This window comes from Watersipora subatra, chromosome 10 (assembly GCF_963576615.1).
Source record: "Watersipora subatra chromosome 10, tzWatSuba1.1, whole genome shotgun sequence".
NCBI classification, from domain to species: Eukaryota; Metazoa; Bryozoa; class Gymnolaemata; order Cheilostomatida; family Watersiporidae; genus Watersipora; species Watersipora subatra.
The window spans coordinates 47,342,161-47,356,084 of record NC_088717.1 but is presented as its reverse complement, the minus strand read 5'-3'; the positions used below and the strand labels follow the sequence as shown (position 1 = coordinate 47,356,084).

General features: G+C 35.4%; 1 protein-coding gene across 5 annotated transcripts; it reads right to left on the bottom strand.

Annotated features, from left to right (window-relative positions):
- Positions 1–594: 594 nt before the first annotated feature.
- LOC137406378 (uncharacterized) lies at positions 595–13,856 on the bottom strand. 5 transcript variants are annotated; one of them, XM_068092953.1, is made up of 7 exons: positions 13,723–13,856; positions 13,217–13,380; positions 6,580–6,713; positions 2,936–3,262; positions 2,343–2,426; positions 1,923–2,045; positions 595–1,014 (listed from the first exon to the last, which is right to left on the bottom strand). In XM_068092953.1, the coding sequence occupies exons 4-7, from the start codon at positions 3,132–3,134 to the stop codon at positions 773–775; spliced, it is 648 nt and encodes a 215-aa protein (XP_067949054.1). In that variant the 5' UTR covers positions 3,135–3,262; positions 6,580–6,713; positions 13,217–13,380; positions 13,723–13,856; the 3' UTR covers positions 595–772. The 5 variants fall into 5 exon arrangements, 4 of the variants coding, with proteins under 4 accessions (XP_067949054.1, XP_067949055.1, XP_067949051.1 ...); XM_068092954.1 differs by lacking the exon at positions 13,217–13,380 and having other exon boundaries at positions 13,723–13,745; XM_068092950.1 differs by lacking the exons at positions 6,580–6,713; positions 13,217–13,380; positions 13,723–13,856 and having other exon boundaries at positions 2,936–3,438.
- Positions 13,857–13,924: the final 68 nt, after the last annotated feature.

Genomic DNA, 13,924 nt, shown 5'->3' with positions numbered 1-13,924 from the left:
ATGGTAAGTACTTGGCGAACCTGTCCAGAGAACAATATCATTTATCATTTATTTTGTATGATTTTAGAGTATCAGATGTGTATAATAATATATGATTAACTGATTAGTATTATTAGCTCACCGTGAAGACTAATCAGATTAATCTAAAAGCAAAGTGACAAACAGTACTAATCTTGTATCATATAGCTATTTATATTATAGTAGCATGATACAAATAAAAGCAGTAAAGCTGAAGTGGGATATTATAGGGTGAACACACATGAAAATGCAACATCAGCATTTGTGTCTGCTAATGCAAAGCAAAGTATATACTACTACATAATGAAAAGTGTATGCTTTGTTTGTGACAGAAATATGAAGACCTCATTCCCACAATTCAACAAGTGATACAAAAAGTAAGCTTAAAGATATGGGAAAAAAATGGACGTAGGTTCGATTCCACTACTTCCGCCATAAATATGAATTTACAAAAAAATTGACAGATGCTCCATATAAAAGCTTAATACTACATGTACAACACTTAAACTTTCATCAACAGCAATACATAAAATATATGTATATATATATATATATATATATATATATAGGTATCTCAATAAACCACATCATTAAAAATTATCTATCAACAGTCAGTCACCTCTCCGCAACTCCTTCCCACCATGAAAGTAGCTGAGTGAATTTTTATTTGATACTATTCCTTGAACAGACTGCAGAAAGTTTCTCATAAGCATTGCAACAGTCATTGGTTTCACACCACCAGAATCTGGAGTTATCACAAACTTTTAAGCCTTCTTATAAGACTTTCATCAGCATTGCAAGGATCTCTCATATTAGTTATAGCAATAGCATTGTGAAATGACAGAAAGACTCTGAGATGTTCAAAGAAATTCTCTTCATGCATGTAGCTGAGTGAACTTTTAAGTTTTTTTAGTGTAGCATTGCGTTGCTCTGCAACTTGAGTGTTGAGGTCCTTGTACTGAATGTAGCATCCTGAGTTGTATCCTGTGGTACATCCTGTACAAAAAGCAATCATATCCACATGTAACAGTTATAAATATATATATTATTTATATTACCTACACCTGATTGTTATTACTGTTAAATAAATGTAGCCTACTACTTACAGCACCGCTAACATGCAACGAATAATGTAATCCTTCTCTTTGGCCAAAACATTTTGCAATCTACTTGGGAATACACTTCGTTTGAAACAGAAAGTGGGCAGTCAATAAGTATAATTTCGCTATGCAAAACTAGATATAACTGATCTCCCTACGCAAAAATCAAAAGGCTTCCAGATACCACTAAATTTAATCAACGAGTAAAAGCTGCATTTATTGCAATAACATTGAGACCATTACGAAAGGGAATATATGTGTAGGCAAAATGAATACTCTGAGGATTGAACTCGACTTTCCACTTGGAGACAAAGCCAATACCCATTGCACCACAGTAGAGACTCTACTTTCCAATAATATAATATCCAACAAGAAGTCTAGGTTCCAGGGTGGTTTTCTGTGCAGTTTAACAAGCCATTACTCAAGCGATGCAACATCGAGATGAACTCTTATCCAGTAATGAAATTACAACCGAAGCTTTGAGGCAATCTTCGAAAAAAGGATTGATGACACAGATTATTCCCAAATAATGATTCCTTATACTTAATTTCTGATCATTTTTGGCTGCCGATACTGCTGCAGAGACCCCTTCCGTCTCTGCTGAAAAATAAACAATTATCAAAGGGAGAGGTTCATGTACTAGTCCAAGGGTCTGGCTAGTTCTGAGATCACTGAGGCTTAAGTTTTATGAAATAAAAATAAATATGTAAGACTGACAAAAACAATAGTCTTTCAGAGATAATCTGGAACCATAATTAATTATTCAGTGACATGTTTTAAATCTTACAGAATGAGAATACTAACCTGTGTGATTACCCCAATGAAACCCATCCACTAAAAATTTGGTCTTTGCAAAGAACCCAGGATCTCTGTTTATGGCATATTTATGCAAGTTGCAGGCATTGTCATAGACTATTACCTCAGGAGCTGAAATAAATGATAAGTATATATGCTTAGATGTAAAATCATTTGTTGTTTCAAATCATCAATAAACAATTGAAATGCAAAATTGAAGAATTGACCAATATGGTTTAATGATTCATACCATGCTATAATAGTCCCTGCATACTAGTCAAGTGTGATTTTGTTTACACACTTTTCAAGATTGACAGTGTAATAATATTGTTAACCTTACTAGTTTGATAAGGCCGTCACATGGCACACTTTTGTCTTTCAGGGCAACACAATTACCTAAGAGCCACATGTAGAACTAGTATAACCTACCTGCTGTGAATCTAGTTCGAATAGCAGTAAATGGGGTGTTGGGCGACTCGTGATTATCCATGATTTCAAAGCCATAGCACACAGCTAAAATTTAATGACACAAAATTAATGGTTACAAAGTACGGTTTATTTAAACAAAAAAGACAATATTTTGCCGAAAGTAGAGTATATTGTTTCTTCTATAAAAAAACAAATCACTCATCTCACAGTTACCAATATTACACCAAAGTCTAGAGGAGATTTTTTAGCTATCAGCTGATATGCAAAATACCAAGATACTAAACATATCATGAACTTCATTTACCCTTTCTGGTTCACCATTTGAGTAGAAATCTGAAGAAAAAATGGTGAGACAGCAGAGTGCAAAGTAGCCTGTGTTGACAAACTGTTGTTTTTGCGGAGTTGTTCCCCGTCGAGCAGGCAAGCAACACAACTGTTGTGTTGCTCGCCCGGTCAACGGGGTAACAACTCCGCAAAAACAACAGTTTGTCAAAACAGGCTAAGTGCAAAGCAGCAAACAAATTACAATTTTTATCTTGCACATAATAATATGTATTGGTAAATCATGGCCTGAACATAGTTGGATACCATACCGTGTGGACAGTGTACAAGAAACACCCCAGGAAGTAGATTCTTCTGCCGCTTTCCAATCTTGGAGCAAATTGACTCTCTCTTCCCATCTAAGACATAGGTTCCCCTTACTGTTAACTTGGGTAAGTCTGGAAAACTTCCTTCACGATCTTTGTGCTGAGGAGGTAAGACTTCTAGATCATGAGGTGTATAATTCTGCATATACTGTAATCTTTGTATGATGATATCCGTAATGGGTCTAATTAGCTTAAACTCCTCGACGGTAGCTTCTTTCAAGAGATCATACAGCAGTGGGCTAAGGAATCTGATAGCTGAAAGACTCTTGGAATCTAGAAATAACAAACAAATCATCTGAACATTGCGAGAAACACTAAATGGAGGTCAAATAATCAAGTTTAAGCGAAGACACAAAATTAACGAAAAAAATTACCCAAGTAGACATTAGTGTGAACTAAATCATGAACAATAATAATTGTAAATAATAGTAATTAATTTTATTTGTAAAGCGCTTAATAAAGCAATAGGCCTATGCTTTTTTAAGTGTGACACGTGACAAGCGTGAGATGTGACATCAACTAAATGGATCCATCAACCAACCCCAGTACCTCCAACTCAGGGCCCTCCACTTATTTGCATCAGACATATTCTCCATGTTATGCAACATGACATCATCAGAATGTTGAATACTTAAGCCTTAGGTCTAAGCGTCAACATTGTAACTGGCTTAACACTTCAACTTATGCATGAACAACTTTGACCAATGATATACAGCCCCCTGGGGGGCTGTATATTATTGCTTTGACCTAGTGCCTGGGTCATTCAAACTATTTTTAACTTCATTAATTGGCTTAAGTTTGCTCTCACATGCTGCATTTAAAACATACAGCAACTTCAGCTATTTCAACCTAGCTAAGCCAAACAAGCTTGTTCCCATATTTCAATATTATTTTTTATACTCAAAGCAGACTTGCACCTTTTTAACTATTTTACTAAGCCATGTCTTTTTCGTTATGATAGAACATGTGAGCACGATCATTATACTTCTTATGCCTTTTGATTGTCAAGGCATGAAATATGACCTCAAATTCAATCATCTCTAGCAGTCTTAAAATGACAAATCTAACCTTCACCTTCAAACACACATTTATCCCTAGGCCCGCTATGAGCTTTCCTAGCCCATGACGTATCTTCGTCTATAAGGGTGTGCCGTACTGCACTCATGATGCATGTCAATAAACATGCTACTTTTCTACATACATCAGATTAGCATGCTTTTTCTTACCGAAATTAGAATAATTATGCATTTGGTTAATATAGATAAGGAATTGTTACTTTTTGTGGTTTCAGCGTAATCTTTGTATCAGCTTCACTCATAAAAAAGAAAATTGGGACTTTTTCAGTTCTTGAAACACCCCTTGGCAGGTGGTATTTTATTATTCATAGTAGATGATCAAATCACCGAGAAAATATTTTGATGATGATGAAAGGAATATTAATAAATACCTGGATTTTCATATTTTCTGTTAGCAAGCCAACCTATGCTCATTATTTTTAGCTATTCTGTACATGTTGAACACGATGACATCCATTTATACTCGCCTTGTAAAAATATGGTATCGTGTGGCAGTTGCAATGAGTGGCTTCATCCTTGGTGCATCATTATGAAACCCATAGATTTTGACCCTCTTAATGGTGCTGTGGATTATAAATGACGATGTATCTAGAATGTGTGATTTTTTAAAGTAGGCTTTTGATTTACATACATAATGCAAGATTCCCGTTATTGGATATGTATAAAGATGTATAATCTATATGGTTATGATTAGGTTTTAAATCTGTTTGTATCAACTGGTATAGGTCTGTTTGTAACGTCGCATTTGTAGGACGAGGGAAGCGTTTTTTTTCTGTTTTCATTATAGCCAACTAGCATCACAAGCCATCAAGATAGTGGATCTACTATGTTTTTCAGGTGTTTCTAGTGTACATGTTCAGAGATAATTGAAACTTGTGTGTGGATATTTTTATTTATTTTGGTTTTCAATGAAAGAGGTAGTGAATGAGGCGTTTTTTCTTGATATCGAAGACAATGTGAATATAACTCAGACATCGTGTCAGTTACACTGGCCTAACATGCCTATTCTACTTCAAAGCAACTGATTTTGCATATGCGCAAACAAAAAATGGAACAAAGGTAAGCTGTAGATACTGTACAGTAAGAAGATTTGGTTGTTGATAATGATACATGTATATATCAAAGGTCCTGCAGGCCCTCTCAACCTGTTGCTTGGCTCATGGGCCACAATTTCTCATCTGTAACTTTTGAAGAGCACAATTTTGACTATTCTTTTTATTGTCAATCTGGCAGAGCAATCCAACTTTATCGTATCTTTCACCAGATTTCGTTGTTTTCTCACTGATCTGATTATCAGAATTAATCTCTTTCTACAATACAGGTGAGCAGATATTCCATACGACGCAACAAAGCATAAACTTACTGAGTGAAGCAAATAAAAACGTTACGTTGACACCACAAAAAGTAGCAATTCATTACCTATATTACCAAAATACGAAGTCTGATCCAAAAGTTCTCGGAATGGAGTTGTATACACTTGTATATTCACACGATGGAAAAACCCATGGCAGGGTTTGCCGGGAAACACCTCTAGAGTGTTTTCACAAAATTTCAGGTTGCTATGACAATGCGTTCTCACGTGAGCAGCCAATATGTCAAGGTCTGTCAGGTGCTTTCACCGATTTTATAACAAATTATTTATTGTCATGTTTAATCAATCGGAACAGCGTACACGCATTAAATTCCGCATGAAATTAGGGAAAACAAACACTCGGACACTTGAAATTTTAAATATTCTCTTTGAGATGCTGCTCTGAAAAACATAAATTTTTGAGTACCAAAAAGGTTTTTGTGAAGGTAGAGACAGCCATGAAGATGATGTGAGGTCTGACCAACCAGCGTCGGCAAGAACTTGCCCATCAATCGAAAGTGTAAGGTCACTAGTCATGGCAGATCGAAGATTAACAATTAAAGAAATAACTGAAGAGATTGGACTTGGTTTTGGAACTGTTCAAAGAGTTTTAATTGACGATTTAAACATGAGACGAGTCGCAGCAAAGTTCGTGTCACACTTGCTAATTGATGACCGAAAAGAGCTCAGGATGCATGCTTGCAACGATTTTAGGGAAGCTTTAAGGAACGATCAAAATTTTATTTCGAAGGTCATAATATACTTGTTTTTTTCTAATTTCACACGAAATTTAATGCAAATACGCTATTCCGGTTTATTAGACATGATGATAAAAAGTTTTAAAAACTTGCCAGAAGTACCTGCCAGACCTTGATATATCGTCGGCTCACATGAGAACACGTTGTCATAGCAACCTGAAATTTTGTGACAAGACTCTGGAGGTCTTTCCAGGCAAACAATGCAATGGGTTTATCCATCGGGCAAATATGCAAATGTATACAACTCTATTCGTGGAACTTTTGGATCAGACCTCGTGCATATTATAATTTCAGCGAAAAAAAACGACTAATCTGATACATATAAAAAGTAGTATTGCTATTGACATCTACCATGAGTGCAGTATGTCATCCCCTTATAAATGTTGATAATGCTATGTCACTCACTTGCGCTATGTCTTTGTATTGCTGTTTCTTCCTTCTATTAATATCTTGGCCATGTTTGCGTAACATTATCTTCAAACCAACAATCGTACTATGATTCTTTCTGATAAAACGCCTCGACTTCTTTGCAAGACGGTCTGGAATAAAAATATTAAATAAACATCAAAAATCAGAGCACACCAAACTGAAGCAAAGTTTATATATATAAACATACTTTGCATAATCTTTCGAGGGTTCAATAATTCATACACTATTAGTAACTAAACTGAAAACCCTAGTGTAATATCTCTAAACAAAAAAGGCTGATCAATCAGCTTGCTATACATGCAACAAAATCTGTAACTCAAGACTTATTGCTAGCCCAGGTAGGCCTGATTAAACATTATATATATGTGTGTATACATGTTTAAACTTGTAACCAGAGCGTACCGACATTGAGTGGAACAGTAAAGCTCATGTCTTGCTGCTTGACCACATATTTCAGCGAGTGCCTATTTTTTATTCTTTTATACATGTATTCTTGGAGATAACCTAAATTGTCCAATGCACATACAGTATTAATCATAATGGAGTAGATAGCCACCATCTTCAAGCTGCTAACAAACAAAACCGGTACTGTAACAGTAGTTTAGGAACTAATACCGGAAATTGGTCCTGACTACTACGAAGCAGTATCTAAGCCTACTGCATATTTACTGGCCCATACCTTGTTGTTCCAAATGCTGACAAGAAAAAGACACAGCTGCAATTGTTTAAAGGGAATTGGTAACATTGTAACAAATATGTGCGTTCCCCATCAACTTATGATAAAACTACTGCAATCATGGTCTATAAAACCAGTAAAATTGATCAGAAAAAGGAGACAAGTTTTCGAAGTAAGGAAGTGAACTTTCGATGCAAACTAATAATATTAGTTAAGATATAGCCAACAAATTGAAAAATTAAGTCTAGATTTTTCTTTTTGTATGGCCAAAAGAGTGAGTTTGGAAAGATTTTGGAATGTATTAGGCAATTTAAATGCATTTTACTTCTCGTATAACATTAATTCCCGATAACATAATAGTCTGGTCACCGCAGGGCATTTACGTGTCACTTTTTTACAAAGTAGTCAGGACCATGGGGTATACCGGGTATTTTGACTAACAGGTAAACCGGAGCATCCCTTACTTTTTTAATCACAACAACTGGCAATACTATTGTTAAGCAACAATAATTAGTCATTTGAAAGGACGAGTAAAAAATATTAAAAAATTTTTTCTCACGCTGTGCGTAAGAAACTAGCCAAATCAGCCATTTAGCTCTACAGACAAAAATCTAAAGTTTTTTTAATATGGCGGCTATTTTGGCCCAGCGATAGCAATTAGGTACTTAGGCTGTTTTGGGTAACACGGTTAGAAACTGTCATTAATGTTGGTAGTATAGCAGCCTAAATTTAATATCCCTACTTAAATTGATTACTACTAATAGCTATCATGGTCAGAAATGGAAAGTTTTTGTGAGCTATTGAGTGTGTATGTATATTATTTAATCAATTGGTAGAAATGATAACATCAAGAACAATAAAGATGTAGTTATAATATTGATTAACCCATTCAGTACTAATTAGCTTTCGGTTGACTGCATTGACTGGCAAATCGGTTGACTGCAAATAGCATAAAGATAACCAGAAACAGATTTATAAAAAACGTTTGCGTCATAATAGTGGCTCTGCCCATTAGCGTCAGTATCAGAAAAGGACAATTATGTCGCTATGCCCGGCAAAAGAGTTAATTAAATTGTTATAATCATGTGTAGCATAAAAAATCTATATCTTACACTGTTAGAATATAGTTAGTTTGAAATTCACAACAATTTCAGTTTTTTATTTTTCGTTTTTACCGGTTCAATTCTATACAGTGCCACTTAAATCTTACCGTCAGTCTTCTATGAGAAAGTTCTCATTTTCTTATAACATCACTTACGTTGTTGCTATTTTCTTCACCTGAGCTGATTACCACATCTGATTGACTTGAGAAGTTTGCCATCGCCCAGAAAAACCTTTTCCAAAACGGCAATCAACAAATTTTCAGAAAAGTTTATATCTATCGCGTAATTTGTTAGTAAAAAATATATTGTCCAATTACATATTGGGTATCAAAATGATGCCCAGACTCTTAAATTTCGTTTGATGAATTGATAAAACCGATGTAGCTAAAAGGCTAAGCAATAGTGACTCAAAATTTATCCCAAAACATTCGGGATAAGGCCCCAAAAAAACAGAACTCATCCCAAAATATTCGGGAACAGGCCTGAAAGGGTTAAGTTGAACAAAGTAAATGAAATCTTAGTTCCTACTCGTTAAGGCATGATGAGGCCCACATGCGCAGTAGCACTGCAGCTAGTGGAGGCGCTGGGCCCATAGGAATTGGCCAACTCAAACAGCAGGTCTGAATTAATCTAGGCTTAACAAACGGTTTTTAACTTTAACTCTAAAACTAGTACCTAAATGCAGAGGTTTTGGAAGTCTATTGGAAGACTGTTCCATTGTGGTGGTACTTCGTATTCGATTGTTTTTTGACCTGAAGCAGTATAAAATAATGGTAAATGTAAATTGGTTTCTGAAAATCTGGTGTTATAGTGTGAATCTTTCTTGGTTTCGTCATCACTTGAATAAAATTTTGAATGAGCTATGAAGAGAATTTTATACTGGTAAAGTTTATCAACAGGCAACACAGACAGCTAAACAAACAGGGACCGAAATGAAGTTAGTGGTGGTTTATTGAATATTATGCGCATTAGAAGTTTTTGTGATATTAGTATTTTTTTCAAATAACAAAATGGAGCATTTCCCCATGACTCAGACAGTAACTAATTTTTGACTTAATAAACGTGTTGTACCCTACAGGATGAATTTATTCGCGGAGTTATATTTCGCGAAAATTGTCTTTTCATGCATATTCGCGGATGAATTTATTCGCGGCTGAAAACTGCCACTCTCTAGGAAAAGTTAACTCTATTGCGGCTAGTAATAGATATTCCTACGCATGCGCACACCGCGTGTTCCGGTTTATATTTAGCTTACAATTGCGGGGCGATCATGCTATTCCACGGTAAACAATTTTTGCTGCGTCCAGAGGTTTTCACGAATATTCATCGCTTTGGAGGCCTTTGATAAGCCAACAACTTGCGGTAAGTAATGAGTTTTTTTACATTTACTAAATTAGTTAAATTTTACTTTGGTTCTTCGGTAAAACGCAATACTAATTTTTTCCATCCCTACTGCTTCATTATTTGTTTTAGTGTGAGAGAGATTTTTCATCATACACCGAAGAACAATGATTGCAAGGGTGGTAGATGTCATTCTTAGAAGATCACCAATCATTCAGGGAGGTCTGGAAATTGAGGTTGAAGTGACCGCAGCTACTTACGAGAAGAATATATCTGTTTTTAAAAAAGGAACGAAAACGCCTTTACGAGCACAAATCTTTGGCCAACCGGCAGAACTTTACAATAGTAAGCCACGAGGAGGGTTCTGATGATAACTTCCTTACCAGCCATGTAGTAGCGAGAGAATCGCCTTCAACACATACCCAAGACAGTGACAGCGACAGAGCTGCTATTACCAAAATAACTAGTCAGAAAGCACCATTACACGCTAGTATTCACATATCAAGAGTACCAGTTTAATTTCATTGCTAGACAACCGCCATATGGACTAAACTGTTTATATTTACTCCATTCATCTTTTGTAAAATTTTATTTGTATTTGAAACATTTTATTTGTACACTCAAGTTTGTAATAAATTATAATATATCTATACATGAAATAAAATATATAATTTAATCATGTTTGCTACAGCGATATCAAGGAGTTGTTGGCGATGAAGAGGTCTAGGTTGACTCGTTGCCTCTCTGCCAATATTCCTGCCTTGATGAATATTATTACTACTTGTCTCTAGTTTTCGTAGTCAATCTGCAATAAACACAAAAAAGAAAAAATATTAATGAGTGTTGAGGAAGTTCAAAAACAATAGCTGAAGTATTTGATGAGAGCGATCAGTTTTTAAACAAAAGAATTAACTAATGCAGTTGATTATGGAAAAACGTATCTGCACTGCAAATCAAATACATACCATAATGTTCAGATCAGAATCATGATCGTCTTTGACTTCGGTATTAGAAATTGATGGAGTTGATTCTAATGTAAAAAGACTAGGAGAGCTTTTTTGCTATGCTGAAACCATGCCGAATAACTTGTAAAAACCTTGAATAATTTTGTAAAGTTTGACGCAATAGCAATAAAGCTCGAAGGCTGGCGATGATTTTAAAGAAGTTTTGGAACTCGGCTACGTTTAGTACTTCTGCCTCGCGGCTATTTTCGCGATGACGCCATTCTGCATATCGTGTGACAACCTCGAATAATTTTGTAAATAAATGTGATGCATTGCCAATGGTGTTAGCTCAAAGCTCAGGCAATGATTTTAAAAATGTTTTGGAACTCAATTACGTTTAGTATTTACATTAAAAACTAGGCTAGCGACTAGTTTTAAATTTGATGCAGTAGCTATTCTCTCTTGTGATTAAAAATAGAACTAATTATTCACTGAATTTAATAATTCGCGGGATTGACTGTTCGCGAAATCGCGAATTTTTATGACCAACGAATATTTTCATCCTGTAGGGTATATTAGTTTCATAATACTTCTGGGTAAAAATTTATAACATCTATCCATCACGCCTGACATATGTAGATCCTATCCGCTTATTTAGCTTATCGATGTGTGTGTCCCATATCACTAAACTGCACAAATGACTTCCTAGGAATTTGATAGAATTGAATGAATTCCAAATGAATTCTTAAAAATTTGAACCTCGAGTCAATTAAGTCAATTAGAAAATAGATAAAGCCATCTCAGACAACTTTAAAGGCTGTTCTCCTGTAAAGGCCATACTTTAGCTGGGTGACATTTACTCATGGGTCAAAATACCAAAAAGCTTCTGCAAGTTGCAAGCAATCTCAAGTAAGAAACTACGGTAAAATATCAGCAAACCTGTCTGCTTCATCCTTTTATAAATAATCAATTAAGCAGTACATGCAATGCTTCTTTGAAAACTCTGCACACTCTCCACTTAATCACTAATCAGAAAAGCCTGCTTATTGTTGGTTGGTGTGTACTGCAATCCAAGAGATCAATGATATAGATTATAATTCTGTATGATTTCATATCATACATACAGATGTCAGATAATAAACTTTACATCAAACTACTGTTTTCTTTTGATTATATGTTGCTGCCGTACCCACATGGTCTATATATCTGCAACTACAGACGTCTTCTGAACCCTGTTGTAGTCTCATAAACTGCCAAGTTTCTTTGGTGTTCAACTCAGATCTTGCAACACCTAATGCATTTTTTGCGAAAAAAAAGTGAAAAAAACATCTGCCAAGCCGATGTTTCAGAACTCTGTCTGAACCGCAGCAGCCAATGAGTTGTTCAAGCAGTGTTGAATGGATTACATAACAATACACCCATGTATTGTTATGTAATCCATACATGACGATATATACATGTATTTATCACGTGATAAATACATGTATTTATCATCTATATAAGATGAACCATTCAAACTTTCACAAAGTAAATGGTAAGAGTGTAACAAAGAAAACTACACAGAAAAACTATCTGCGACCCGGTAAATATCTGTAATTGGAAGACTCAAGAGCAAACCAGCAGTTGTTAGGAAGTTAATAGAAGTTGAAGGGAACATGTGAAATTTATAGTGAAATGATCAAAATAGTTTTATGAGCCATTGTGTCTAGATGCAGCCATGGCTATTCGCTACATTTGCGAGTTACCCATGACCAATGATCACAGCTGTCTGTAAGAGATAGAGAGAGAACAATTCTAGTAACTCTTGATTTTTTTATCTTACTTCACCACTGATGCCATTTATTCATAACAAACAGCCATCATGACACCCTGCTATTTGACACTAATTTGTATCTACAACAAACTTTTGGCTCCTGCAGTGTTAAACAGGAAATGCTATTTATTTTGCTTACAGAATGTTATCAGACTGATGTCAGCAATATGGTTGATTTTCTCATCATGACCATTACCACAGCTATCTGGACCCATTGACTATCTTACAAGTAGTATCATTCATAGCCATTTGGTGGACCTTGTGTCTTGCAACCTTTCATTGAAAATGGATGTTTTGACTAGGTATTATTGTTGCATGACAATTTTGGGACTTCATTGGCTGTATAGAATAGTATGTAAGACTGAGTTTTTTTAAGCAAAAGGCCTTCATGGAGAAGAATATTGCTGAGAAATTTACATGTGCTCCTTATTGAAATATACCATGAAATTTTATTAGATGTATTCCACTTTACCTGGAAATGTCTCCAAACATTGTGTGAACACGTTTACATTTGCAACCGTGTACAACCAATAAAAGGTTAATGGATATTAGTTATAAAAAACTTACTGTCATATCTGAATAAAACATGGGCAAAATATATATAATACATGTATATGTATATCTTTTTTTCAATCAAGAACAAAACATGCCGGACAGCATTCTTATAGTGAAAAGGGCTCTTGAAAGATTCAATTTTGCCCTATACAGCCTATGCAATATTGTTAGCTCAACTTACTGATTTCAATTGTGATGGAAACAGTTTGCAGATGCACTATGTGACAGTAGTCCTTTCTGCAGGAGCGGTAATAGTAGACTTCCTTAGCTATAAAGCTTATTTGGGGGAGTGTTATGTTATCACGGTTGAATCGTTTCCCAACTGAGCTGCGTCAAGCGGCCTACCTGTAGCAAGTATATTCAAAACGTACAGTTGACTACAGTACACACCCTCTAACAACGAAGTACACGGTTGTGACACATTAAAGATCTGGTATGAGAATGCAGAAATTTCAATGAAAATATGCATTTACTTCTTGATTGACTAATCATTCAATTATCCATCGAAGGATGGATTAAATAAGTTTGCTATTTTCTCAACTTAGTTTCTTGAGGTGGTGTGACATTCCTTGCAGCTCAAGAAACACTTTAATTGATATATTGGCTCACTAACAAACCTCATCCAGCATTCCGTACTTGGATGAGTAAAAATGCGAGTTGTTGCAATGATTTTAATTAGTAACGAACCTCCCAGCCATGCTCTTTGAAAATAGCACCCCATAGCCCACAAACACGTCTGATTTGCGGCTTTCTTCAATTAGTAGTTCTTCCATAATTCCATTAAAATATTCACAGCTACTACTCGTATCAACGAATAAATCTAACTGAACGATACCGGAAACAGCCTCCTTATCTAACTGCAATCGATAAAACCAACCCTCACCGTATT

Coding starts and splice junctions, on each gene's coding strand:
- LOC137406378 (XM_068092950.1), bottom strand. CDS start 3,284: ATGATTTGTTTGTTATTTCTAGATTCCAAGAGTCTTTCAGCTATCAGA. Junction 2,427..2,935: donor TCTTGTACACTGTCCACACG/GTATGGTATCCA, acceptor ATTAAATTTTAG/CTGTGTGCTATGGCTTTGAA. Junction 2,046..2,342: donor TCGAACTAGATTCACAGCAG/GTAGGTTATACT, acceptor CATTTATTTCAG/CTCCTGAGGTAATAGTCTAT.